Genomic DNA, 27,221 nt, shown 5'->3' on the forward strand with positions numbered 1-27,221 from the left:
TTACCATTCTAATGATTTGCTTATTTTACCACAAATAGCCAGTCTGGATAGAACTTTCATTGTACCTTTTTCTAATCCTCTTAGGGAACAAAAGTTAAGGCATAATTCTGACTATTGGGAAGGTGACGCCGAAAGTCAGATGGGAAGGTGGGAAGATGAGGAGAGGGCAGATGGTGAGAAGAGAGAGTGTGTAGCCCTGCCAGCCAGCTCACAGTCTCCTAAGCACCTCTGAAGAGCACATTTTCCAGAAGTTTCCCACCAGAGAATGTCCCTTTGGGTTAGGTCTGTACATAGGTAGGCTACGTTGGTACTTGATTTACCCATAGCAACAAATGTATACTAGGAGTTTGGACTGTGTTGGTGAAGCTGTTGCCATGTGAGGAAACTGAAGAAAGCTATGCCCCAGAGGGAGGGAAAGGAGCCCTTAAGCCTTGGTCTGCTTTTGCGCTTCTCTGGCTTCTCTGCTACTTTGTGCATTTTTGACCAGAAAAGATTGGAGAGGAATGGGAAATAAGAAAAAATCCTAGACACAAAGGAGAGGCATGCCCAAGTTTACAGGTATGACGGGAGAGGAATTTTATCACCTTGCCACTTGATCCTAAGGGCATCTCCCCTCCCCTTTGTTTCACTTAAAAATCAACTATGAAATAAGAAGACTGCATTGATACACGCATACATAACGCAAAAGAAAGAAGACTCCGCACTCCCTTGGCCAGAGGGTACTGTGAGCATGCCCTGGCCCAGGGGGTGGCTGTTACACTAGACAATAAAGTTAGCACTGAGTCAACAAAGGAAAATGGCCCCCAGATTCATTAATAAAGCAACGTTTTGGTCAGAAATGCTACCTGCACCCACCCCATTAGCTCAGAGTTCTGAAGAAGACACCGCACACGGAAGCCTCTGCTGTCACCTCTGTTTTAGTTCCTGCCTGTGAGTGAGCAGTTCCACTTGCACTTTCTGAGGCTTCTCACCGTAGCCCTTCCCAAGGTGGCAAAACCTACAAACAACGCAAGAGCCTGAAAAATGGAATAATGAGAGTTGACTTTCACTACATGCTTGCTGTGGGCCAGGCACTGTGCTAAGGGCTATACTGGAACAATTTATTTAATCTTCACATCCCCAGAAGGTAGGAATTTCCATCATTTTCACTTCACAGAAGACTCTTCTGTTTTGCAGTTTTACAGATGGGGTTCCCATTTTATAGCTTGCCTGCTTGAGGTCACACAGCAAGTAAATGATGCTGGTAAATCAACCAGGCTTTGAACCCTAACACTCCAACTAACGGAGTGCTTGCTCTTAGCAACCACAGTTATGTGCTGTATAATGACGTTTTCATCAGTGACAGATGACATGTACAGCAGTGGTCCCATAAGATTATAAACTTATATTATGGACTGGATGTGGTGGCTCACACCTGTAATCCCAGCACTTTGAGAGGCCGAGGCAGGCAGATCACTAGAGCCCAGGAGTTTGAGACCAGCCTGGGGAACACAGTGAGATCCCATTTCTACAAAAAAAAAAAAAAAATTAGCTAAGTGTGGTGGCATATGCCTGTAGTCCCAGCTACTCGGGAGGCTGAGCTGGGAGGATCCCTTGAGCCCAGGAGGTGGAGGTTTTAGTGAGCTGAGACAGTGCCACTGCACTCCAGCCTGGGCGATGGAGTGAGACCTTGTCTCAAAAACAAAACAAAAAGCAAAACAACTGTATTAGGGGCCAGATGTGGTGGCTCATGCTTGTAATCTTAGTGCTTTGGGAGGCTGAGATGGGAGGATTGCTTGAAGCCAGGAGTTCAAGACCAGCCTGGGGTACAACCAGACCCTGTTTCTACAAAACATTTAAAAAGTAACCTGCTTGGTAGCATGCTCGTGTAGTCCCTGCTATGTGGGAGACTGCAGTAAGACCGATTGCTTGAGCCTAGAGATTCGAGCTACAGTGAGCTGTGATCATTGCACTCCAGCCTGGGCAACAAAGCACGACTATGTCTCCAAAAAAAAGAGAGAAAAGAGAAAACCACCAACAACGTGCCTTTACTATGTTTAGGTGTGTTTAAATACACAAATACTTACTACTGTGTTGCAGTTGCCTGTGGTATTCAGTAGTCTGTAGCTTAAGAGCAATAGGCTATACCATCTATAGAGCCTAGGTATGCAGTAGGCTATACCACCTAGGTTTGTGTAAGTACACTCTATGATGTTTACAGGATGGTAAAATAGCCTAATGACACAGTTCTCAGAACCTGTCTCTGTTGTTGAATGATGCGTGACTGTACTCCAAACTTTTTGACAAACCTAACCTAATTTCGCTTTTCATCATTTGCCTGATAGAAATTTTTAGCTATGCACATAAGGCCTGAGCTGACCAAAATTTCTAACTTTGGAGAATATGTCAGAATAAGAATAGGAGGCCGGGCACGGTGGCTCACGCCTGTAATCCCAGCACTTTGGGAGGCCAAGGCAGGCGGATCACAAGGTCGGGAGATCGTGACCATCCTGGCTAACACGGTGAAACCCCATCTCTACTAAAAAATAAAAAGACATTAGCCAGGCGTGGTGGCGGGCACCTGTAGTCCCAGCTACGCAGGAGGCTCAGGCAGGAGAATGGCGTGAACCCTGGAGGTGGAGCTTGCAGTGAGCCGAGATCATGCCACTGCACTCCAGACTGGGAGACAGAGCGAGACTCTGTCTCAAAAATAAAAAATAAAAAATAAAAATAAAAAAAGAATAAGAATAGGAGTTGTGTAGAATCTGGATCAAAAATAACTGCTTTATCTTTTTCCTTGAGGTGGCTTAACAAAGACTGTGCTCATTTGTGCTTTTATTGTTTCCCTTTGATACACTGTTTCACACTGTAGAGCCAATGGTTTTATACAGTTTTACAGGACAGCTTGCAAAGTGCAAGTTTTGAGAAGAAAAGAAAATCTTTCCTGCTTTGTCTTCTCATTTCGAATATTCCATGCAGATTTAAGCTACCACATGTTTACCTAACGTGCTTGTTACTAATACGTGAAAATAAGGTTATATCAGTAGAATTAACTACCTTCAAAAAATTGGTTGCAAAATGTATCCAGTATATCATCTGTGAATCATCCCTGGGCTTCCAAGAAGGCATAGTTTGTAGCTACACAATTGCAAAAAACTATTTTTGGCAAGAAGTGATCTAATGCATTCCACAGAAGTAGCAGCATCCGAAAAACTGAATGACACCTACACCATGAAATATTTTAAAAGAATTCCCAAAATTCTGCTGTATCAAGAGCGAGTTTTCAGTCAAATCTGCTTTTCTTTTTAAATTTATAATTGATTCATCCACCCATTTTAAACAAGGATTTGAGGTGGTGTAAGTCAAGTCTGTCACTCAGGCAAACACTCTAGCATCCTGAGCCCTATTGTTCATCAAAGGCCTTCTGTAATTAATCTTGGCTGTTTGGGTAAGTGCCTTCTATATTTTGGTGTAAGAAAAGCAGAGCAACTTTCTTATGCCTTTTATCTTAAAAAGGGATTGAAGTAAGGAAAATGGAAAGAAGCCTTCAATAGACCTTCTGGCAAGTTCTGTTATCATATATTGAGTGCTAAGTGCCAGTCACTAAGCTAACCACTGTCATGTGATTTCAGTGACTCTAGAAGAGGATCTTACCTAATAAATAAGAGACACTGAGCAACAGGAAGCCACTCGTCCCTACAGATTGTGATGTCAGGAAGAAGACTGGGGCCCATTAGGGTGGGAAAACTACTGCCATTCTGGCTGTAGCAGCTGGTTCTTTCTCTGCCTCTGTCCTATCACAAGAAAATGCCTGCCCTATTAGATCTGGTCAGTGATGTTTGATGAACGACATTTGTGCTTGAAAAGTCTCAAGCAAAAAGGGTAGTAAGAGAGGAGAAAGAAATAAAAGCTCATGGGGGAAAAAAATCACCCACATGAAGTAGATTTACGTTGGATCCCCAGGTTCCCTTCACAGATCAGCGTCAAAGCAGATGTTTCTCCCCAATCTTGGCACCTTCCTCAACTGCTGATACTCAAAGTTAATTAGTTTAGTATAACTTTGTGTCTCTTAATTGATGAAAAGTGTTCTTCAACAACAAAAATATCTATAATTGGTCCACAATTCTAGATGGGGCCTAGGCAGGTGACAGGGAATTCAGGTAGACCAAATACCAAGAAAAAAAGCTCTGAAGTACTCTCAAACAGAAAGATTGCAGACTCGTGGACAGTATATATCTATCTTTGAGTCATATTGGTTCCAAAGATGACCCTTTTTTTTGCTAACTCCTCCCACTTTATTTATACAGCATAGATCATCGTAGGAAAATTTTAAAGGCAAAATACAAAAGTCCACACCAATTTCCACAATAAGCACTTATTACCCTTATAATAAGAAAGCCCCACAGAAAGGTATTAGAAAAGCCCTCCTACAACTACTCATGTTCGGGAAATAAATCACAATTGTGTTTGTAAGTGTGCTCCCATTTAGAGACATTCATGTTATAAATGTAAATGGCGAATGGTTCATAGAGGAAGACAAAAAACATTGATATGTTATTGATACAATACCAAGAAACAAATATGCCAGCCTCTCCAAAAGTTATTTTCCCATTGCAAATTATGTGTATAACTTGCTATATATTTTCCTAGTTTTTAATGTATATAATCTAAAATAAACAAAAACAGAAAACCATAGCCTTCCTCCTCTCCTAGCCCCATAGCAATTCCAGAGCGGTGAGATAGTCATTTTTGGGTGTCCTAGTGTGCTTGGAAGTCCCGAAATATTCTTGTAGCCCAGGACACTCTGTTTTGTTAGTCTATTTTGAGATAATCCTTCTCTCAGTAAATGAACTTATGCTAACTAAATGATTATAGACTAAAGATTAAATCAGAAAGATAAGTAATTTATGTTGTGAAAAAGTTATCAGGTGGAGTAAAAAATTGTCAGATTGCCCAAACTCTCCCTAGAGGCAATAACTGAGGAAGCCAAAAGGGAAGCCAAATTCTGGGTGAACTTGAATTGGATGATACTAGTGGCCGGTAGTCAAATTACTATAATCTGATGAATTCAGTTGCACAGTAGGGATTGGCTGGCTGGGTAGACCAGAATGCTTTCTTGGGTGGCCAGAGAACCCTGCCCTGTCTACAAAGCTGGTGATGCATTGTTGCTCTTTAATGCCCATATACCTACTCACTATTAAGATCATTCTTCTCCTGTTAACGTATCTTTCTTGGGTAGGCTGTATTTCAATTGATTAGCCTTCACTTTCCACTGTTACAGTAGTATTCTGGTCAGTAGTATTCTGTTACTCTGCTACTACACCCAAGGCATCAAATATAGGCATTGACACATAGTCACCTAACATAGGATGCTACTAAAAAAAGCATGGTTGATTTATTAATTAACTTTTACTAGATTGGATTAAATTAGATTTTTCTTACTTTTATCCTCAGGTAACTGAGATGTGTTTAGCTGGGTGTCTCTCCTGTGGACTTATAGCTACCCTTTGGATATTCATATTAATGTAATTTTATCGAATAACTATAGTCCCCTTTTATTTAAAAAATGAGAAAGAAAGACAGCAAGAGTTTGATTATTCAGTGATTTTATGGTGGAGAAAAGGCCCAAATAGTTTTTTTTTCCAAAAGAAACTTAAATCATTCCTAATTGATAGTGGTTCCCTAACATATTAAAAATAGTCTTATGTGAGGTTTATAGATATTGGTTTAATTATTTTATTTATTGTCACTTGACAGATCATGAAAGAAGCCTTGCTTTGTTTATTTGGAGTGGAGTTCAATTCTAAATGGATCTAACTCTCAGCCCATAACAGGAGGGTTAGTTATTAGAATGGTAAAATTTCACCTTATGGGTTGATCTTACCTGTGTGAGGCATAAGACACCAGATGTGCAAAAGTTTCCTCCCTCCAGGCCTTATTTTCGCCACACCCTACCCTCTCACAATGCACACCACCTTGCTAACCAAACCCTTCAGACATTACTCTTCACAAAATAAGACTGCCACCACTAGAAGCCGAGCCCAGGCAATTTGGGTTCTGTAGGTGGGAAAGAATCAAACCTAATAGCCATCATTCTCATGTTTTGATCAGTGGTAAAACTGGACAAATAGAGATGCCTGAGGCTGTGAGAAGAGACAGAACTGGAGGCGTATGGCAAGATTGGTGCAGTTTCAGCCTAAAGTCACAGGGATAACATAGGGTACAACCTCAGAGACCCCATCTGCAAATCCAGAGAGACAACTGGTCACAGGGATCTGTCCATGCAAGCTGGCATTCTGGGGAAAGATTTCCACCTCAAAGATGAAGTGAGAATATGATAGGAGCCTATTAACTAAAATTTGAGTAGGGAAGGAAATGTGCAAGGTACAAGGCAAGACCCAGGTATCAGTTAGGACCAGCAAGTATTCTAAGTCACTATTGCTTCTCTTTCTTATGGATATGAATTTCCTAGAGGGAAGATGTACCTGGTCAAATAATCCTGATTGAAATGCTTGAGATTTTATTAATGCTTTTTTTTTTTTTTTTTTTTTTTTTTTTTTTGAGATGGAGTCTCACTGTGTCACCCAGGCTGGAGTGCAGTGGTGTGATCTCGGCTCACTGCAAGCTCTGCCTCCTGGGTTCAAGTGATTCTCCTGCCTCAGCCTCCTGAGTAGCTGGGGCTACAGGTGCCTGCCAGCATGCCTGGCTAATTTTTTGTATTTTATTACAGACGGGATTTTACCATATTGGCCAAGGTGGTCTTGAGCTCCTTACCTCGTGATCCACCTGCCTCGGCCTCCCAAAGTGCTGGGATTACAGATGTGAGCCACCGTGCCTGGCTGAGATTTTATTAATGCATTTATTACTATAAAAGACAAGAATGCTGCTACCCTGTGGCCTTTTGAGGCATATTCAATCCAGAGGACCAGCTTGATGATTTTTCACCATTCATGAACATTTTCCTTTGCCTTTAGTTTTTTCTAGAATGATTAACCACACTTACTCGCCAAAAATTGAGTTCCGACTATATGCAGCTTCTTCTAGGGGACCCAGAACTAGCTATAAAATAATAGACTCTGGCATTTAATTTATTTATTCAACCAATTATTAATAGATTCAAAAGTATCTGGTATGTACAAAAAATGTTTAGAGAGGTTGAAAGTGGCCAGGTGTGGTGGCTCATGCCTATAATCCCAACACTGGGAGGCCAAGGCTGGAGGATCGCTTGAAACCAGGAGTTCCTGACCAGATTGGAAACAAAGTGAAACTCTGTCTCTACTCCCTCCGCAAAAAAGTTAAAAGCATAGGGGTCTCACTGCCTGACCTCACATTCTGGTTTGGACATTATTAACTTTTTGACTCTGGGAAAGTTACTAAAATTAAAATTTTCTAAAGATATGTTTTTTTCATCTATAAGACTGGATAAAATAATAGTAGCTACCTTAAAGTAGTTATGATTCTGAAAGACCATGTTGCTTGTGAAATCTCTGGCCCATACATTGTTAAGACTAAACAAAGGCAAGCCAGCCTTAATAAAGCACTGAGAAAGATTGCATGCATATAGTATTCTCAAAATGACGAAACTGTAGTGATGAAGAACAAATCAACAGTTGCCAGGGGTTAGTTAAGGTTGTGGGGAGGGTGTGACTATCAAGAGTTAGTACCAGGCCTGCCTGGGTCATAGAGTGAGACTCTGTGTAAAAAGAAAGAAAGAAAGAAAAAAAGTTAGTACCAAGGAGTTTCTTTGTGATAACAGAATGCTTCTGTATCTTGAGCAGGCAGTCGTGATCCAAATATATATGTGTGATACCGCTCCCACCTCCACCAAAAATAAGCGCATGTCAAAGCCGGTGAAACCCGAATTTGGTCTGTAGTTTATAGTATCATATGAATGCTAATTTCTGGTTTTGAGGATGTACCACGGCTATGTAAGATGACATCACTGAGGAAAGCTGGGGGAGGGATACATAGGAACACTGTGTTATCTTTCAATTTATGAGTCTTAGATTATTTCAAAATAGAGAGTTATTTTGTTTTGTTTTGTTGTTGTTCTGTTTTGTTTTTGAGACAGTGTCTCGCTCTGTAGCCCAGGCTGGAGTGCAGTGGTGTGATCTCGGTGCACTGCAGCCTTCACCTTCCAGGTTCAAGCAATTCTCCTGCCTCAGCCTCCTGAATAGCTGAGATTACCGGCATACACCACCACATCTGGCTATTTTTTAATTTTTTTATTTTTAGTAGTGATGTGGTTTCGCTATGTTGGCCAAGCTGGTCTTGAACTTCTGGCCTCAAATGATCCACCTGCCTCAGCCTCCCAAAGTGCTGGGATTACAGGCGGGAGCCACTCAAAATAGTTTAAAAATATAAGGCACGAAAAGAGATGTGACAGTGTAACAGAGAAGAGATAGACTTGTCTCTGCCCTTATGGAGTTTACATTCTACTGAGAAGAGAAACCAGTAATTACACAGTCAGTTATTTCATGGTAACTATGATCAGTGTTACGAAGGAAAAATGTAATGTGCTATGAGAGCATGTGTGAAGACAAGGGGGCCTGAAGCTGGGGCAGCTCAGGAGAGGCTTTTTGTGGGGGTAGATAGCTAAGCTCCCATTTCTATGGTAGGGTGAGCTGGGTGGGATGGTGAGAGCTGTTCTAGGGAAAGGGAGCAACATTGATGGGGACCTGGAGGGTGAAAGAGCCCTCGGCAGCTTAGAGGAACTGGCCACCGTGCAGGACCCAGAGTTAAGTAGGCCAGTGTTACAAGCACAGTGTTGTGGGGGTCAAGGAAAGAAGTAATTATGTCTGACAAGAAACTGGGGGGAGAAAACAAGTGCACCATGATAGTAGCAATGGATAAAGCTTAGATTTTGAAATGGGTTGTTTTTTAATGAATTTAAAGCTGCAGTTATAAAACGCACAAAGGAATGGATACTTTGAGTGTGTGATGAGTTTGGGAAGCCACACATAGTCTGGTGAAGAGGTCCCTGGAAGGAGCCAGAAAGGGACTGGGAAGAGCATTTGGGGCTTGACCACAAAGGAAGTTTGATTTTTTGTCCTGCAGGCATGGAGGAGCCATTGGGACTTTTGAGCTGGCAAGTTCTTCAAAGTTTACTCAGAGGCCAAGATGAAGCATAGATGGAGTTAAAGAGAACTGAAGCCAGTGAGCCTGGCCAAGAGGCTACTGCAGGAGTCCAGGATAGGGACATTAGAGCCTGAAGCTGGGGTGAAGGGAGTGGTACTGGGACAGGGAGTGACAGAGGAGCCTCATGTCAGCAGGCCCAGCCAACAATGGGTGCCTCAGATCCTGGAGCATCTCTCCTGGTATTTAGGTTGGTGCAAACGTAATTGTGCTTTTTGCAATTTATCCCCTGAGGTCTCATGTAGGTATATAAAAACATACATGTAACACATCTACTGTGGCCTTGTTAGAAATTGGGAAATTGGAAAGAATGCATATATCCATTAGTGAGTACTTGAGTAAACTATGGTACATAATCCTACAATGGGGTTCTATGGAGCACTTAAGAACCATGGAGTGTCTTCTTAAAACATTAAGTCAGAAGAATTGCAGAAGACTAGGTATAGTATGACCTAATTTCATAGAATAATGTGTAGAGTGCATTTTACATACATAGAAAAAGATCTTGAAAGATATACCTCTTACTAGGCCGGGTGCGGTGGCTCACGCTTGTAATCTCAGCACTTTGGGAGGCTGAGGCGGGTGGATCATGAGATCAGGAGATCGAGACCACGGTGAAACCCCGTCTCTACTAAAAATACAAAAAATTAGCCGGGCGTGGTGGCGGGCGCCTGTAGTCCTGGCTACTCGGAGAGGCTGAGGCAGGAGAATGGCGTGAACCCGGGAGGCGGAGCTTGCAGTGAGCCGAGATCACGCCACTGCACTCCAGCCTGGGCGATAAAGCGAGACGAGACTCCGTCTCAAAAAAAAAAAAAAAAAAAAAAAAAAAAAGATATACCTCTTCCTTTGGCAATAAAGATCTTTGCAGGTGGAGATTGTAAAGAATGTTTACTTTTTATACATTTCCTTATAGTGACTTATTTATTACAAATATGTTCATGCTTTAATATATCTGTCTGTTGCACTTCTACGTGAACGACATTGTCTTAGATTGGACTCCTGTGACCAGGCTTTGAAATGGAGACCACATGCAGAAGGAGGCAGCCCTTGGGAGGTGCACCTGTTAGGAAGTAAGGAAGACAGCATTGGACAGAGAGGGAAGCTCACCCATATTGCACTTGTAACTGAGACATACTAGGAGCTCTTGAGCTGGGATGGCCCTTCAGTCATCCTAAATTGGGGCAGGGTCTTTGTCTTTGTATCCTTGCGTTAGCCAGTCACTGGGTTTGGACTGCCTTGAGGAGGGAGCATGACCTTGGCTAGTCCATTCCCTGTAGCTGAGGGCAACTCCTGTTGAAGGATGCAGCTGAGAATGGCCAGCAACTGATAGTCCTATGCACTGGCCAACGGATGCCCTGACTCTGAAGAGGGAATCTGGGAAAGCACTACAGTATGCATTACAGTTATTTGGTGTAAGTTTAAAATTTATTTTCAGACCTTGCAGACTTTGCTTAATTATCTTAGCTTCGCTTTCACTAATACAAAGATAAAAGAGGAAAAAATGATTATCTCAATGTGAAAAAAATTAAATGAAATTAAAAAACATTTTTGATTAAAAGAGTCTTGGCAATTAGGAGTAAAAAGCAATTTATTTGACCTGATAAAGAGTACTTTCTCCAGGCTCCCCTTTCTCTGAAGGTGTAGGCCCTCTGCGGGCCAGGCTCCTCTGGCTTAATTTCCTCTACCACATTGTGTGGCCTCAGGCCTTGCCTTCCATCTCCTTGACCACAATCTGCAGAGTGCTCTGATTCTCATATTGGTATTTGCCTCCAGGCAGTCCCAGTTTCTGAGTTTGCTTCTGTTTTCATTTTTCCTCTCTTCTTTTTTTTTTTCCTTTTTTTTTTTTTTTTTGTGGCTCCTAGTGATTTCCCTTCCTTTCTTGTGTGCTCAGCAATACATTTAAAAGTATATTTGTTGTAATTTATTTAGCACCTAGTGTTTCGCAGCGGGAAGGTTTTTCAGTGTATCTGGTCCACAGTTCTGCAGAAAGCTAAACCCCGACTGTCTTCACCAAAGGCAATTTTTCCTTTTGCTGCCTCTAATGTGACTTTCAGTTTTATTTTTTATATTTTATTTATTTCATAAGTTCATTCACCTTTATCCTCTTCTCCTCTTGCTCTATCTTCTATTGAATCTCAGTTTTTCTTCTTTGACCTCTTTTCTTTAATGGAGAATTATTTGATCATGAATTATACCTATTGGGGCAAACTTTTCTGGTTTGTATCATTCAGCTGACTGTTTAAAATCATATTCCTCACTGTGTTTTTTGTGGTATCTATGACTACATTCCATACTGTTTCGTTTCTTGTGATTATGCATTCTTAAATTGGTTTGTTCTTACCGAGCCAACTATTTGTGAAAGGATAGAACTGGAGACAGACTAGGGAACGGAGCTAGGGCAGCTTGAATTTCCATCTATTTTCCACTACTACCTTGTCCTGGAGAACGGCCTCTGTGTGGGCTCAACTCATTTCTCTCTCCTCAGCTCATTTTTATCACAGCTCTTTTGGATGGTGACATAAAGCTTGGTCTCCATCAGGTGAGCATCAGCCATATATTCAGGCTTGGTACCACCACTCTTTTCTTGTTGACCTTAGTACACCCACATCCTGCTCTGGCAGAGATGACACACTAGCCTGTTTCCACATTTAGCATCATCATCTCTGACCCGTAATGCCAAATGGGTCAGAGCATTTCCCCAGTGCTCCCATGCATCGAGACCTCATGTTCCCAGCAAGGGTCATTTAATGTCCTTCAGGGTTTGCCACCTGTAAAGACCTCTCTGTTCTGCTCACTCAACCAGAGAGCTGCAGGATCTTGTTTCTTCCATCAGAGTCTCCCCATGTCCTCGTTTAATTTTCCTAACACTTGGCAGCCTTTTAAAGAGTGATGTTTGGATTATGGGTGTTTCCTACTGTTTCGTCAGTTTCACTTCTGTTTCTCGTTCTCCTAATTTTTGGTTGACTTAAGGAAAGAGAGCTTTCAGTCTTGCACTTGATCTTGAAGTCCAGAGGATTATTATAGGATGATAGAAGACTTAAGCAGGTGAGGGACGAGCTATCTCATAGATGATCTGAGAAGGGCTGGGTCATAAGAGTAGCCTGGAAAGAAGGAGATTTCTTCCTTACATACAGAAGGACAGAAATCCACAGGGAACATACAGGAGGAATTTTAGGTCGATAGGAAGAAAAGGAGTAAAAAGGTACTTGCTCCTGTGGGAGACATGGAGTCTGGCATGTACAAGGAAAAGCAATATACCTTATTCATTTATTCAGCAAATTTTTATCACATCCATGCCATATGCCAGGCAGTGGGGAACCAGTAATGAACAGGACAAACCAATTCCTGTTCTCTGATACTTCACTTTCTCATAGAGGAGCCACAGAACAAGGAAGAACTGAGCAGCAGCAACAACAGCAAGAGCCTGTTTTCTGCCAGGTTCTATAATAGACAACAGAGCAGTGGAGAGTCTAGTGGCAGCTTCCATGTGGAGGTGCTATTTAAGCTAGACCTGAAAGAACAGAGAATCCAGCCGTGTGAAAGGAGGGGAAGAGCATTCCTGGCACAGAGTAGAAAATGCTATGGCCCTGAATCAGGAAAGAGCTTAATAATTTTCAGGAACAAACAAATTACTGGTTGGACTTGAAGGAGCAAGACAGAACATGGCACAGGCCGAGGCTGGAGAGAAAGGAAGGAACCAAATCATGTAGGCATTTGTAGGAGCTGAGTTTGTATTCTATCATTACTTCCTCAGTCAGTAGAGATAATGAAGAACAGAAGTCTAGGCAAATATGGATAAATTATAAATGTACCAAAATGATGATAGTTAAAACCCATGAAAAAAAGAGCATAACATCAACAAGTGCTTTGGCAATTCTCTATATGCAGATTCGGGTTTTAAGATAATTTGGGCAGAATTCATAGCATAAAAAATTAACATTACTCACAGATTTACATTTTAAGGAGAGGAATTCCATGTCATGCTTTTAATAATGAATCCTGGGAACTGATTGTCCTCCGGAACAAAGGAGACCGCGGCATTTTAGAGAGCCCTAAGCTTCACTATGCATTTCTGAATTTGAGGATATGGTTGAGGAAAATTAGCCAGAAGGAAAGGACTTGGACACTCAGGATTCCATAGATCTGGAAAGTGGGAAGGCAAGGGCCGTGCTGAAGGAGACATTCACTCTTTGCATGGGGGCCATCAGAGACGAAGCCAGATAGCGTGCACAACACCCAGCTTATTCTCACGCCCATGCTTTCTCTGTTTGCAAAGAGAAATCACATTGGAAACATTTCTAAAGATTACCCTTCTGCAACAGAAAGAATTGACTGGAAAGTAAGTTATGAAAAAGAAATCTGGAAGCAAGGTAATAGAGCCCCAAACAGAATTTAAATCTTTTCCTATCAGTATTTGGTAGAGTCTGAGTACTGACATATCAGAATATATACAGGATTTTATCCAGTTGAAGCTGCAGACTTTAAGGATGTATCCATTTCCTCCCCTCTTCCCTCCTTCCTTCCCTCCCTCAACAGTGAATGTTTGAGATGATGCTATCCAGCCTTTATAGATCAATCTATAGATAAGTGACTCTTCTTTTTAGCCTTCTTCATGGCGAATTTCTAATTGGTCTTACTCAATTCCAAAGAATTTCCCATTAATCAATAAAGCTTCTTCTTAGAAGTGGACTAAAGCTGAAGTTTCAGCTTCTGTCAGACTACATGTGAGAGACTCCTTTCAAAAAGAAGCAAACCGTGAATCCAGTTTTCTTTTGGCATTAATTTCCGAGTAGTTCTGGGGGTTCAAATAAGACATCAATGACTAGCTGTCACTCAAGTATTTTATCTCAAAGCTTAAAGGACTGGAAAGTGACTGTGCTCCTTCCACTCTCAATTCAAGTACAGTATTCTGTTCCTGGCAGCCAAGAAGCAGCAGGTGTAGGATGAGGAATAGCTGGCCATTGCTCCTGGCCAGAGAAGGCACTTCTTCACAACAGTGGAAGGTTTCAGTATCGCTTAGCCTGTCCAAGAGAAACTATTTTTGTTCCATATCCATGCCCTGGTAGGAGAGTTCAAATTTATTTTGGGTTTGCTGATGGCTATACTATCAGGAGGATATCAGTACAGGAAGCCAAGAAGCTACCATCTGTGCTGTGATTATATCTAAAGAATTATTTAGAAGACTGATTACTCAGTTAGCTGGGCCTCCTGACCTTCTAGTATTACACTCAGAAAGGTAACTAACACTTTCTTGAAAGTCACTTCACTTTTAATAACCCATATAGTTCCCCCAATATAAGATAGGGATCAAAGTATTGACCAAAGCTTCACACTGAGTCTCATGTGTTGTGGATGCTATGAATGATCACTTGTGGTGAACAGAAAGTGACTCCTAACAGTGATATGTTAGTGAATATTTAACAATGGGCTCTCTAGGGAAAAAATACCTGATTCATAGCATTTTCCAGTTTCCATGATGGAATAGTAAGAACAATTTTATAAATTCAAAAACATAGATGAAATATAGAAATTGCACAATAGACAATAATGACCAAAATCAACTCAAGCAAAGTTGGAAGCCCAAATAGCCCTATATTTATTAAAGAAAATGAATTCACAAATCTGCCCACCAGAAAAATTGCAAGTCCAGATGGCTTTACTAGGGAAATATATCAATTGCATAAGGAATAAATTACACTAATCTTGCACAAAACCCTTCAGAAAATAGAGAGGAAACACTTCCCAACTCACCTTTTGATTCCAGAATGTATACTATTACCAGAATTAGGTGAAGACATTATGAGAAAAGAAAATTACAGATCAGAAATCAGTATACTTCATGAATAGAGATGATTAAGAAAATTCTTTGCAAAGTATCAGCAGATTGAATCCAGTAAAAACATATATATGTGTGTGTATGTGTGTGTGTGTGTATGTGTATATATAGATATATATAAAATCATATATGATGACCAGGAATGTAAGGTTGGTTTGACTTTCAAAATCAATTGATATAATTCACCATATTAACAGACTAAAGAGGGAAAACTGTATGATAGTCTCAAGATATGAAACAAAACCATCTGAAAAAATTCAAAAATTCAACACTTATTCCTTGTGTATGTATATAACTCCCAAATAAAGTAAGAATAGAAGAGATTTTTCTCAACTTGATAAAAGACAACTAAAAGAAGCCTGCAGCTAATATCAGACTTAAGTGTGGAAAGTCTGAACACTTTCCCTAAGATGGAGATGAAGGCAAGGATGCTCACTCTCCATCACTTCTATTGAACATATTGCTGCAGGTCACAGGCAGTGCAATAAAAAAAAGAAGTAAAATGCATAAAATTGTAAGGGAAAAACACTGTGTTTATTTCAGATCGTGTAAGTATAAAATGCAAAACTATTTCTAAAGTAGCTACTAGAACTACTACGTGAATTTAGCAAAGGTATAAGATACAATGTCAATATTCAAAAATCAGTTCATTTTTATAAACTAGCAAAAAAGAATGTAAAAAATGTAATACTCTCCACAATACCATCACAAAACATGAAATATTTATGGATAGGTTCAACAAAATATGTGCAGTATCTGTGCATTGAAAACCACAAACATTGCTGAGAGAAATTAAAGAAGACCCAAGTTAGGGGATACAAATGATCTTCATGGATTGGAAGATTCAATATTGTTAAAATGTTAGCTCTCACCAGTCACCATGAGAATTCTAGCAGGATATTTGTATAAATTAACAATTGGAGATTCTAACATTTAAATGGAAGTGCAAAGGATTTAAAACAGTCAAAACAATTTGGAAAGGGAGAACACAGTGGGAGCCTATGATAAGCAGAATTCCAACGTGACGCCAAGATTCCATCCCCTGCTGCACCAGCGTGTACAGTCCCCTTCTGTAGAGTATGAGAGAGACCTGTGAATATAATGGGATGTCACTTTCTTGATTAGGTTATGTTATATGGCAAAGGTGTAGAGATTTGCATCAGTGGCTCCATCCAAGACTGAAGTGGCTTCTTGCCTGTGTTTGGGCACCCAGACCAAATGTAAACCTTTGGTCCTCACCCTCCAGAAACAGATGTGCCTTTACCACCCCTCAGATTAAGGCAAACACACATTTATCTCACAGTCTACCTTCGGGGTCAGACTTGGGGAGGAGGTCCACAAATGCCCTGAGGCATACTCATGACTATGTGGGCAGGGAATTCCAGGCTCACAGTTACTCCAGGTGTGATCTCGAAGGGAAGAGGTGCATGCTCCGCACAGGCAAGCCACTTGGCCACGGGATGTCTTCACTCCATGGGAAGGGAGGAGGCTCAAGGTGGCTGAAGTAGAGCCTCCCCAAGGAGAACATCTCAAACTTATATGTGCATAAGATCTTATTGAAATGCAGAATCAGAGCAGATCAGAGTGAGACCTGGGATCCTGCACATTTAAAAGCTTTCGGGTGACATGAGTGCTGCCGACCCACTTTGAATAGCAAGGCTGGAATCATGGGGTGGGGTAGTACTGCTGTGATGCCTGGCAGTGCATCCCTGGCATCGGAGCACATGATCAGCCCTAATTGGTTTGGTGTCACTTGTCAAATCTGTCCAGCAAAAGAAGTGAAAACAGGAATGGCTATCTTTAATTGTTTACTATCTGTCACTAATATCTTTAGGTGTGATAACTCATGTAATTCATCGGTAACCACCCCTTGCCAAGTACCAGCTTAGAAACGCTAGCCAATTGCTTAAAGACATTCTTCTGATCTCATAGCATCCCTTATTTTCAACCTTTTATCTGTCCCAGTTACCCAAGCCGTTGTGCTACAAAATCCCTAGGATCCTCAAGTTTTCCTAAACCCACTTTTTCCTAAATCCTCATATTCATGGACCTCGAGACAGCCTGGGAAAACATCCTGGTTGGTTCTACTACAAAATCTTGTTATTAGATCTCTGTGGGGTCCTCCTGATTCCTGACAGTCTTCCTTTTAAATATTTTATGGACTTCCTAGCACATTATCCACAGCAGTGCCCCAAATCCACTCTTTGTGCTCAGCTCTATTTCCAACTGTCAGCAAAAGTGCTTGCATTTCACTTTAAAGGGAAGAATGCTTAATCTGTGTTTATAATTCTAATCCCTTTCTTTTCCTGGGCTTCGCTTATCAGTCATTCCCTGTCTTTCTATCTCCTTTTACTCTGACTTTTAGCCTATCAAAATACTGCCTGGATCTCCTATTTTGTAAGATCATACACACCCTCCTAATCCCTGTTACATGTCTCAGGCAGCCAACCTCCTTTGCCTTCCCTCACTGCCCACTGCCATGAAACAGGAGTCACGTTTTACTGCCTCTACCTGCCACCTGCAACCACTTTAATCTCTTGCATTCTGGCCTTTTCTTCCACCAACCTACGAAACCACCAATTTGAAGTGGCATTAAACTATTTATTATTTTTATTAATAAAATATGGGAGTATGAATGAGATAAAATAAAGTCAAAATTGTTTCTAATATTTATGCTGTATTTTTCCATTTTGTAGCATTTTTTATTTTGAGACATCATTCTACAGAGACTTGTATCTCTTCCTGTGGGATGGTTCCCTTTCTATGCTACATTTTTTGACATTTACAAAAACATACACTTTTTCTTTTAAATTCAGTGCTGAAGGTTAAGACCTTGGGCCATTCATTATTTTATCTGAACTTCTTTTCTCACCATTAGTTGGAAGAAGGGTAAAATAATACATTGAGTACTCTACTCTCTTTTGATGATTATGTTGCCGTTGGGCCAAAGCAAACCTTTGGAACCTAGATGAACTTCTAAGTTATTCCAAGAGAATTAGGAATCTTCCTTTACCCTCCATGGACCCAGCTTCTCAGTGCAGCTAAAGCCCTTGCTTAGTCTGTATAAATTAATACATTTGCTGGAAATGTGACTTTAGGAGATTTTATAGCAGTGGTTTCAATGCTGCTAGTGGTGAAGTGGAAATTTGAGAATGTGAAGATTAATTTAAACCACATGATGGGTTCAAGGAAAAGGGACATAGCCGGCAGTTTCCTGAATGTGTGCTAACTCTAGATAGTGGGTAATGGGATCTGAAAAAACCACCAGTGAACTTTTAAACCCTCTTGAGAGGAATCAAACCAGCACAATTAGCCCTGAAACGGAGCTGTACATGAAAACAGGCCTCTTATCTCTCCCTCAGAAACCAATCCCTTTGCCTGAAAGAACACAATTGGGAGATCAGAGAGAGAGGAGGCACCTTAACTTTTACTACTAATGGAATGAAGCTAGACCTGTGTTTCCAATCATTAGCTGGTTTACTGATCTGTCTTTCATCATAGATTCCAAATTCTGTTGGATTCTTTTAACTATTGTTAACCAATAAATTGTATGTTGTGGATAGTCGATGAACTTGAAATAAAAGATTTCTTTTTCCTTCCAGTTTGTTGTAGCAGTGTTCTGGATCATTTATGCCTATGACAGAGAGATGATATACCCGAAGCTGCTGGATAATTTTATCCCAGGGTGGCTGAATCACGGAATGGTGAGTGGATTAAAACAAACGGCTTTCTTTTATTTTAAAAAATCTATTAAATAGCTATTATCTGCTATTTAGAACTTCCATAGAATTTGCCTAAAAAGCCATGAAATCTTGGAAGGTTATAATGGGAGATTCAAATTAGAGAATACTATAATATTTACTGAATATAAATAGAAACTTCTTCCCATGGAATTGAGTCATTATTCAAACTATGTAGTAGATGAATCCACAGATTATTAAGGTAGGTGTGTCAGTGGTGTTAAATAATATAGCCAATTCTGGGATGAATTTAATTTCCGTGCCATTAGAAGGTTTGTCCTCAGAGCCCAAGGATGGATTCCCATCTACACAGCCACCAGCCCTCCACTCCACCTGCACCTCACATTGATGGGATTTTGTTTGAAGTAACTATTGCAGCTGGACAGTTTCCCTCAGATGGGCAGCAAGGCTGTTACTTTCTCTCAGAGATCTGTTGCAGGCATTTGGAGGTGTCTTTTGCAATGGAATTGTTTACCTCATAGGGCTCTGCCCAAGTTAGGGTGTTTGCCTGTGGCTTTGAGGCCTTTTCCTTCTTCTCAGTCTATTTCTGATGCTTTAGCCATGATGTTACCCTCACTAGTTTCAAATCCAGTGCTTTGGAAGGTTTTCACATCGTTTTACAATATTTGAGGATCTATTTTCTGCAGTGAAATTTTGTCTCATCTTCCCTTTCAGCTTTTGGGATTGAACACTACTTTGTTATTAACTAAGAAGCATACATTTTGGTTACAACAGTTGTTAGAATATGTCCCAGGGTGTTCCTGGTGAAATGGCAGCCCATCACAAGAAATTATAGGGGAAGGAGAAGCTGGAAATCATGAGTTTTGAGTACAAAATAACAGTTTCCCTTCTGCCCCCAATTTTGGTATGTTTGAAGAAAAGTGGTGTGTCTAACAAACAAACATCACTGTACTGAAGGGTTTTGATCAATTCTTTCTTAAGCCAATTCATCAAAAGTGGCACATCTCAGAGAACTGGATTTTTTTTAGTTCAATTAGAGCCACACTTTTGAAGGATTAACATGGCACCTCTGGTCTATTTCCAAACACATCAGCTGGGTCTTGTCAGTTCAATTTAGCCATCCACAGGGCCTGGCATGGCTACTATGGCCTTCTCCAACTTTTCCCTTTTCTTGAATGTGAAAAGCACGTCGTAACTCCGTGGCTTTGCAATCTTCTGGCCCAAATGCCCTTCTCAGTCTTTGCTGACAAATTCCTGCTAGCTTAGTTCCTATCTTCTTTAAGAAGCCGTTCCTAACTCCCCTAGCAAAGTTAGCTGTTCCGTTACTTGTGCTTGCACAGCGCTTTCATATCTCTATTATGCATGTCTGTATCCCCACAAAAATGTTAAGCTCCTAGTGCAAAACAGCCTTTGAATTCCAAGCACTTTGCCCAGTTGTCTGGCATACAGTAGGATCAATACGTATTTATTAAATCGATGAATGAATTTAGCCAATTTCCATAATTCTTTGCCAGTTACATAGCTACTATTTTTTTTGAGAATATACTGTGTGCCAGGCACTCTACAGTGATTGTATCATTAAATTTTCACAATGGCACTACAAATAAGGAATGATCACAATTACAAATGAAGAAACTGAATCTCAGAAACATTATATAATTTGCCCAAATGACGTAGCTCAGGATGGTAGAAGTGGGATCTGAACCCAGGCCTATCTGGCCTCAAATGTGTGGCCACATTTTATCTGAACAAGCAAAACATTAATTGATTCTTGATAAAGAGTAACATTGTGTGGTTTTTACAACAGTAAGTTAACAAAATAGAAGAGAAACATCTTCAGGGTATTTTGAAGCTTAGTTTCAAACTGTTTTCGTATTTCAGCTGTCTAAGATAAACCAGTCAATAATTAGATACTTATTTTTAAGAAAAAGACATTATGAAATTCCTGATCTCCAAGAGCTGAGTTGTAAGTGGAGATAGGCCTTGTAAATCATCACTTCAAACATTACACCAAAAAACATTGTCATGTGCTCAATCAGGAGCAGGCTCTGGCCAAAGGGCAGGCATATTCTTATAGAAATAGTATCCTTTGTGACATCTCCAAATATGAGGAAGAGTAATATCACCTAGATAACTCTAATTAGAGTGTCCAAATTGTGAGTATTAAAGGGAGACTCCTGAAGTTGCTGCCTCCAGTTGAATGTGAAATGATGTCAGTTACCTTGTTCTGACATTACAAGAGACTTTGCTGACAACAAATAATTGCATCATGTGCTATAGAATTAAAGTCTTGGCCACTTTGGCCTATTGTTAACAGGCCTGAACTGCACAATATTACCTTCATGCCAGAGAATGAATAACAGCCTTTGTGGATCCTGGTTCTAAATTTTTAATGTTTTGAACAAATGGCTTATTAAGCATGTATCCAGCCATTAGAACTTTGACTTGCCTCTCTTAATTTTACCTTGATTCACTTTGATGTCTTAAAATTCTTACTCCTGGAGACAAATACTACTTAGAAACACAAGGAGGAATTGAATGACACAAATATTTAGGAAAGAGAAAAGATAAATTAGTTAATATGTCAAATCCTCTGAGATAGTATGAGTTCAATAGATTCTTTCACAAGGAATTTTGTGTCCTAATAGTGATTAATGACCAATTCTTTGGTTTTCCTCATGTTCCAATTGATAGTTCCAGAATTACTGAGAAAAAAGAAGTTGCCCCTGGTGGCTGAGGCGTATTTTGCAATATTAAACAATTTACATTACTTGAATTCTGTATCTGTGTAACTATAGATACAAAATGGGTAAACCATGATGTTGATCCTTTAGACAGGCAATTAAAATATGAACATTAAGTGCTGGAATTATGAATAATTTTCATAAAATGTATAATAAAATGACATTTCAAATAAATGAGCATTTTCTTCTTTGTTTAAATAATATTTAAAGTTTTAATAACTATTAATTTGTATTTGCTTTTAATTCTAATTGGTTTTTAATATTTAATTTAAAAATAGCATTTTTAAATATATGGAAATAAGTCCATTCCAAATTTATTTCTTTTTTTTTTTATTATACTTTAAGTTTTAGGGTACATGTGCACAAAGTGCAGGTTTGTTACGTACGTACACATGTGCCATGTTGGTGTGCTGCACCCATTAACTCTTCATTTAACATTAGGTATATCTCCTAATGCTATCCCTCTCCCCTCCCCCCACCCCACAACAGGCCCCAGTGTGTGATGTCCTCCTTCCTGTGTCCATGAGTTCTCATTGTTCAATTCCCAACTATGAGTGAGAACATGCGGTGTTTGGTTTTTTTGTCCTTGCGATAGTTTGCTGAGAATGATGGTTTCCAGCTTCATCCATATTCCTACAAATGACATGAACTCAATCCATTCCAAATTTCTTACCAGCCTGGATAACTTGGTGAAACCCTGTCTCTTAAAAAAAAAAAAATTAGCTGGATGTGGTGGTATGAACATGTAGTCCTAGCTACTCAGGTGGCTGAGGTGGGGGGATTGCTTGAGCCCATGAGGTCAAGGCTATAGTGAGCCATGATCATGCTACTGCACTCCAGCCCGAGTGACAGGAGTGAGACCCTGTCTCAAGAACAAAAAAATTCTCACATGTATTTTAATGTATGTATTTTAATTGAAAATTCAAATTGCATACATTTTGATTATAATTTTATTTTCAGTGGATCTTTTAGATTATTACTATCAGTAGAGTGAAAATTTTGTGAAATTTTCCATTATAATAGCATATTTAGTAATTTTGCTGAAATGAAGGTAAGAAAATATAGTTTTAGAATATTTATATTCATATTATATTAAATATTTTAATATTTAGATTTGTAGCTTATAAATATATGTTTTACTACTTATCCAATCACATATTTTCTATTTTGTTTTGTAAAATGACATGTCACAATGTAGGAGGATAAAACATTTTGTTTAGTACTTCATTAGCTTTATTTGTAGCTTTTTTCAAAAATGTATATGCTTATTTCAATTTTCAATGGGTAACACATACATATGCTATAAAATTTAAATGTTTCCCTGCCTCCTTTGTATACCAGCTACTTAATTCTTTTTTCCTTTAGTTGTACCTTTTAAAATTAATTTTAACATACGTGTAATTAACATATTTACAGGGTACAGAGTGATATTTCAAAACATGTATATAATGTGTAATGGCCAAATCAGGGTAATTAGCATATGTATTTTCTCAAACATTTATCATTTCTTTATGTTGAGAACATTCAAAATCCTCTCTTCTAGCTTTTTGAAAATATACAGTAAATTATTGTTAACTATATTCATTCTATATTGCTGTAGAACACTGGAATTTATTCCTCCTATCTAGCTCTAATTGTGTCTCTGCTAACCAGCCTCTCCATAATCTCCCCTCCTGGCTACCTTTCCCTACCTCTAATAACCACAATTCTACTCATTACTTCTATGAGCTCATCACTTTTAGCTCCATCTTGTTCCAGATCTTAGAGGAAAAGCTTTCAGCTTTTGTCTCTTTAGTATGTTAGCGGTGGGTTTGTCATATATGGCCTTTATTGTATTAAGGTATATTCCATCTATACCTAATTTGTTGAGAGTTGTTATTGTAAATGATATTTAATTTTATCAAATACTTTTTTCTGTGTCTATTGAGATAATCATGTAGGTTTTGTTCTTCATTTTGTTTATGAGATATATCAAATTTATTCATTTGTGTAGGTTGAATCATCCTTTCATCTCTGGGATAAATATAAACTTTTGGATGCACTGTTGGATTGGTTTGGTAGTATTTTGCTGAGGATTTTTGCATCTGTGTTCATCAGAGGTATTGGCCTATAGTTTAATTTTTTTGGTTCTGTCCTTGTCTGATTTTGGCATCATAGTAATGCTGGCATCATAGAATGAGTTAGGAATAATTCCCTCCTCTTTAATTTTTTGGAATATTTTCAGAAGTATTTGTGTTAGTTCTTCTTTATAAGTTTGGTACAATTTAGCAGTGAAACTGTTCTGTCCTGGGCTTTACACTGTTCAGAGACTTTTTATTACTTATTCAATCTCATTGCTTGTTATTGGTCTATTCAGGTTTTCTGTTTCCTCCTGGCTCAATGTTGATAGGTTATATGTGTCCAGGAATTTATCCACTTCCTCTAGGTTTTTCAATTTGTTGGTACACAGTTGTTCATAATAATCTGTTATGATCCTTTGTATTTCTTGATCTGCAGTCAAATGCTCTACCCCTGAGCTGTACCCCCTCCTAATCCTTTGTATTTCTATGGTATCAGTTGTAATGTCTCCTTTTCTGATTTTATTTATTTGAGTCTTCTCTCTTTTTTCTTAGTCTACCTAATGGTATGTCAGTTTTGCTTATCTTTTCCAAAAAAACAAGTATTTCTTTTGTTGGTCTTTTGAAATTTTTTGTCTCTATTTCAATTTTGTTCTGGTATTTATTATTTCTTTCCTTCTATTAATTTTAGGTTTTGTTTGTTCTTGCTTTTCTAGTTCCTTGAGGTGCATCTTTAGGTTGTTTATTTGCCATCTTTTCTTTTTAGTACTTCATCAGCTTTAATTGTAAATTTTCTTTGTTTATTTGAAATCTGATTTCTGAGAAATCACCACTAAAGAATTTATTCATGTAACCAAACACCACCTGTTCCCAAAAACCTATTGAAATAAAAAAAATCCATTCAGATGAAAAAGGAAAAAAAAGAAATAAAGAACAAAAAAAAGAATGAAGGAAGCCTGCAGGACATATGGGACAACATTAAGGAAACAAATATTCCCATTATAGAAATTTCAGATGAATAAGAGATGGGAAAAGGCATAGGAAACCTATTCAATGAAATAATAGCTAAAAACTTTCCAAGTGTTGGGAGAGAGATGAACATCCAGATACAGAAAGCTGAAAAATCAACAAGTAGATAAACCAAAAAAGGTTCTCTCTGAAGCAAATTATAGTCAAATTGTAGTCTTTTATCCCTCATCCACCTCCCACCCTTTCCCTTGAGTCCACAAAGTCCATTGTATCATTCTTATGCCTTTGCATCCTCATAGCTTAGCTCCCACTCATGAGTGAGAACATAATGATGTTTGATTTTCCATTCTCAAGTTACTTCACTTAGAATGATGGTTTCCAATTCCATCCAGTTTGCTGCAAATGCCAGTATTTTAATCCTTTTTTATGTTGTATATATATATATATATATATATATATATATATATATATATATAATCACATTTTTTTATCCACTCTTGATTGATGGGCTTTGACTGGTTCTGTTTTTTGAAATTGCAATTTTGTTGCTGTAAACATGATGTGAAGTTTTTTCATATGTAGATACCCAGGAGTGGGATTTCTGTATCAAATGGTAGATCTACTTTTAGTTATTTTAGGAAACTCCACGCTGTTTTCCATAGTGGTTGTACTAGTTTACATTACCACCAACAGTGTAAAAGTGTTCCCTTTTCACCACATCCCCGCCAACATCTATTATTATTTGATTTTTCGATTATGGCCATCCTCACAGGAGTCAGATGGTATTGCATTGTGGTTTTGATTTGCATTTTCCTGATCATTAGTAATGTTGAGCATTTTTTCCTATGTTTGTTAGCCATTTGTATATCCTCCTTTGAGAATTGTCCATTCATATCCTTGGCCCACTTTTTGATGGGATTGTTTGATTTTTTTTTCTTGCTGATTTGTTTGAGATCCTTGTACATTCTGGATATTAGTCCTTTGTCAGAAGTATAGATTGTGAAGATTTTCTCCCATTCTGTGCGTTGTCTGTTTACTCTGCTGATTGTTTCTTTTGCTGTGCAGAAGCTTTTTAGTTTGATTAAGTCCCATCTATTTGTCTTTGCTTTTGTTGCATTTGCTTTTGGGTTCTTGGTCATGAAGTCTTTGCCTAAGCCAATGTCTAGAAGGGTTTTGCTGATGAGCCAGCCTCTAGAACGGCTCCAATGAGATGATCACGTAATTTTTTGTTTTGAATTCTGTTCACATGGTGCATCACATTTATTGACTTGCAAATGTTAAACCATCCCTTCATCCCTGGTATGAATCCCACTTGATCATGGTGGATTACCTTTTTCACATGCTGTTGGATTCGGTTAGCTAGTATTTTATTGAGGATTTTTGCATCTATGTTCATCAGGGATATTGGTCTGTAGTTTTCTTTTGTTGTTATGCCTTTTCCTGGTTTTGGTATTAGGGTGATACTGGCTTCATAGAATGATTTAGGGAGGATTCCCTCTTTCTCTATTTTTTGGAATAGTGTGTAATAGGATTGGTACCAATTCTTCTTTGAATGGCCGATAGAATTTTGCTGTAAATCTTTCTGGCCCTGGACTTTTTTTGTTGGTAGCTTTTTTATTACCATTTCAATCTTGCTTCTTGTTATTGGTCCATTTAGAGTTTCTATTTCTTCCTGGTTTAAACTAGGGAGGTTGTATATTTCCAGGAATTTATCCATCTCCTCTAGGTTTTCTAGTTTGTGTGCATAACGGTGTTCACCATAGCCTTGAATGATTGTTTGTATTTCTGTGGTATCAGTTGTAATATCTCCCATTTCATTTCTAACTGAGCTTATTTGGATCTTCTCTCTTGGTTAATCTCGCTAATGGTGTATCAATTTTTTTTATCTTTATAAAGAGTCAACTTTTTGATTCATTTATCTTTTGTATTTTTTTTACTTCAACTTTATTTAGTTTTTTGTTTTTGGGGTTTTTTTTTGTTTGTTTTTTGCCAGAGTTTCACCCTGTTGCCCAGGCTAGAGTGCAGTGGTACAATCTTGGTTCACTGCAACCTCTGCCTCCTGGGTTCAAGCAGTTCTCATGCCTCAGCCTCCTGAGTAGCTAGGATTACAGGTGTGCACCACCACACCTGTCTAATTTGTGTATTGTGTATTTTTAGTAGAGACAGTGTTTTGCCATGTTGGCCGGACTGGTCTTAAACTCCTGACCTCAAGTGATCCACCCACCTTGGCCTCCCAAAGTGCTGGGATTAAAGACGTGAGCCACTGCACCTAGACAGCCACCATGGCTAGCCTCATTTAGTTCTGCTGAGATCTTGGTTATTTCTTTTCTTCGGTTGGGTTTGGATTTGGTTTGTTCTTGTTTCTCTAGTTCCTAGAGGTGTGACCTTAGATTGTCTATTTGCAGTCTTTCAGACTTTTTGATGTAGGCATTTAATGCTATGAACTTTCCTCTTAGCACCACTTTTGCTGTATCCCAGAGGTTTGGATAGGTTGTGTCACTATTATTGTTCAGTTCAAAGAATTTTTTGATTTCCACCTTGATTTCATTGTTGAGCCAATGATCATTCAGTAGCAAGTTCTTTGATTTTCATATATTTGCATGGTTTTGAGGGTTCCTTTTGCAGTTGATTTCCAATTTTATTCCACTGTGGCCTGAGAGAGTACTTGATATAATTTAGATTTTCTTAAATTTGTTGAGACTTGTTTTGTGGCTAATCACATGGTCTATCTTGGAGAATGTTCCATGTACTGATGAATAAAATTAATATTCTGCAATTGTTGGGTAGAATGTTCTGTAAA

The 27,221-nt window shown here is 39.0% G+C and overlaps 1 protein-coding gene across 3 annotated transcripts in view; it reads left to right on the forward strand.

Moving 5' to 3' along the window:
- AIG1 (androgen induced 1) overlaps window positions 1–27,221 on the forward strand; it is a 270,991-nt gene that overhangs the window by 84,885 nt on the left and 158,885 nt on the right. For all 3 annotated transcript variants that reach the window (XM_032160604.2, XM_058435605.1, XM_032160597.2), the window contains one exon: window positions 18,553–18,654. In XM_032160604.2, the coding sequence (XP_032016495.1) occupies window positions 18,553–18,654 (102 nt within the window). The remainder of the gene's footprint in view (window positions 1–18,552; window positions 18,655–27,221) is intronic.

The sequence above is a fragment of the Hylobates moloch genome, unplaced genomic scaffold (genome assembly GCF_009828535.3).
Source record: "Hylobates moloch isolate HMO894 unplaced genomic scaffold, HMol_V3 SCAFFOLD_2, whole genome shotgun sequence".
NCBI classification, from domain to species: Eukaryota; Metazoa; Chordata; class Mammalia; order Primates; family Hylobatidae; genus Hylobates; species Hylobates moloch.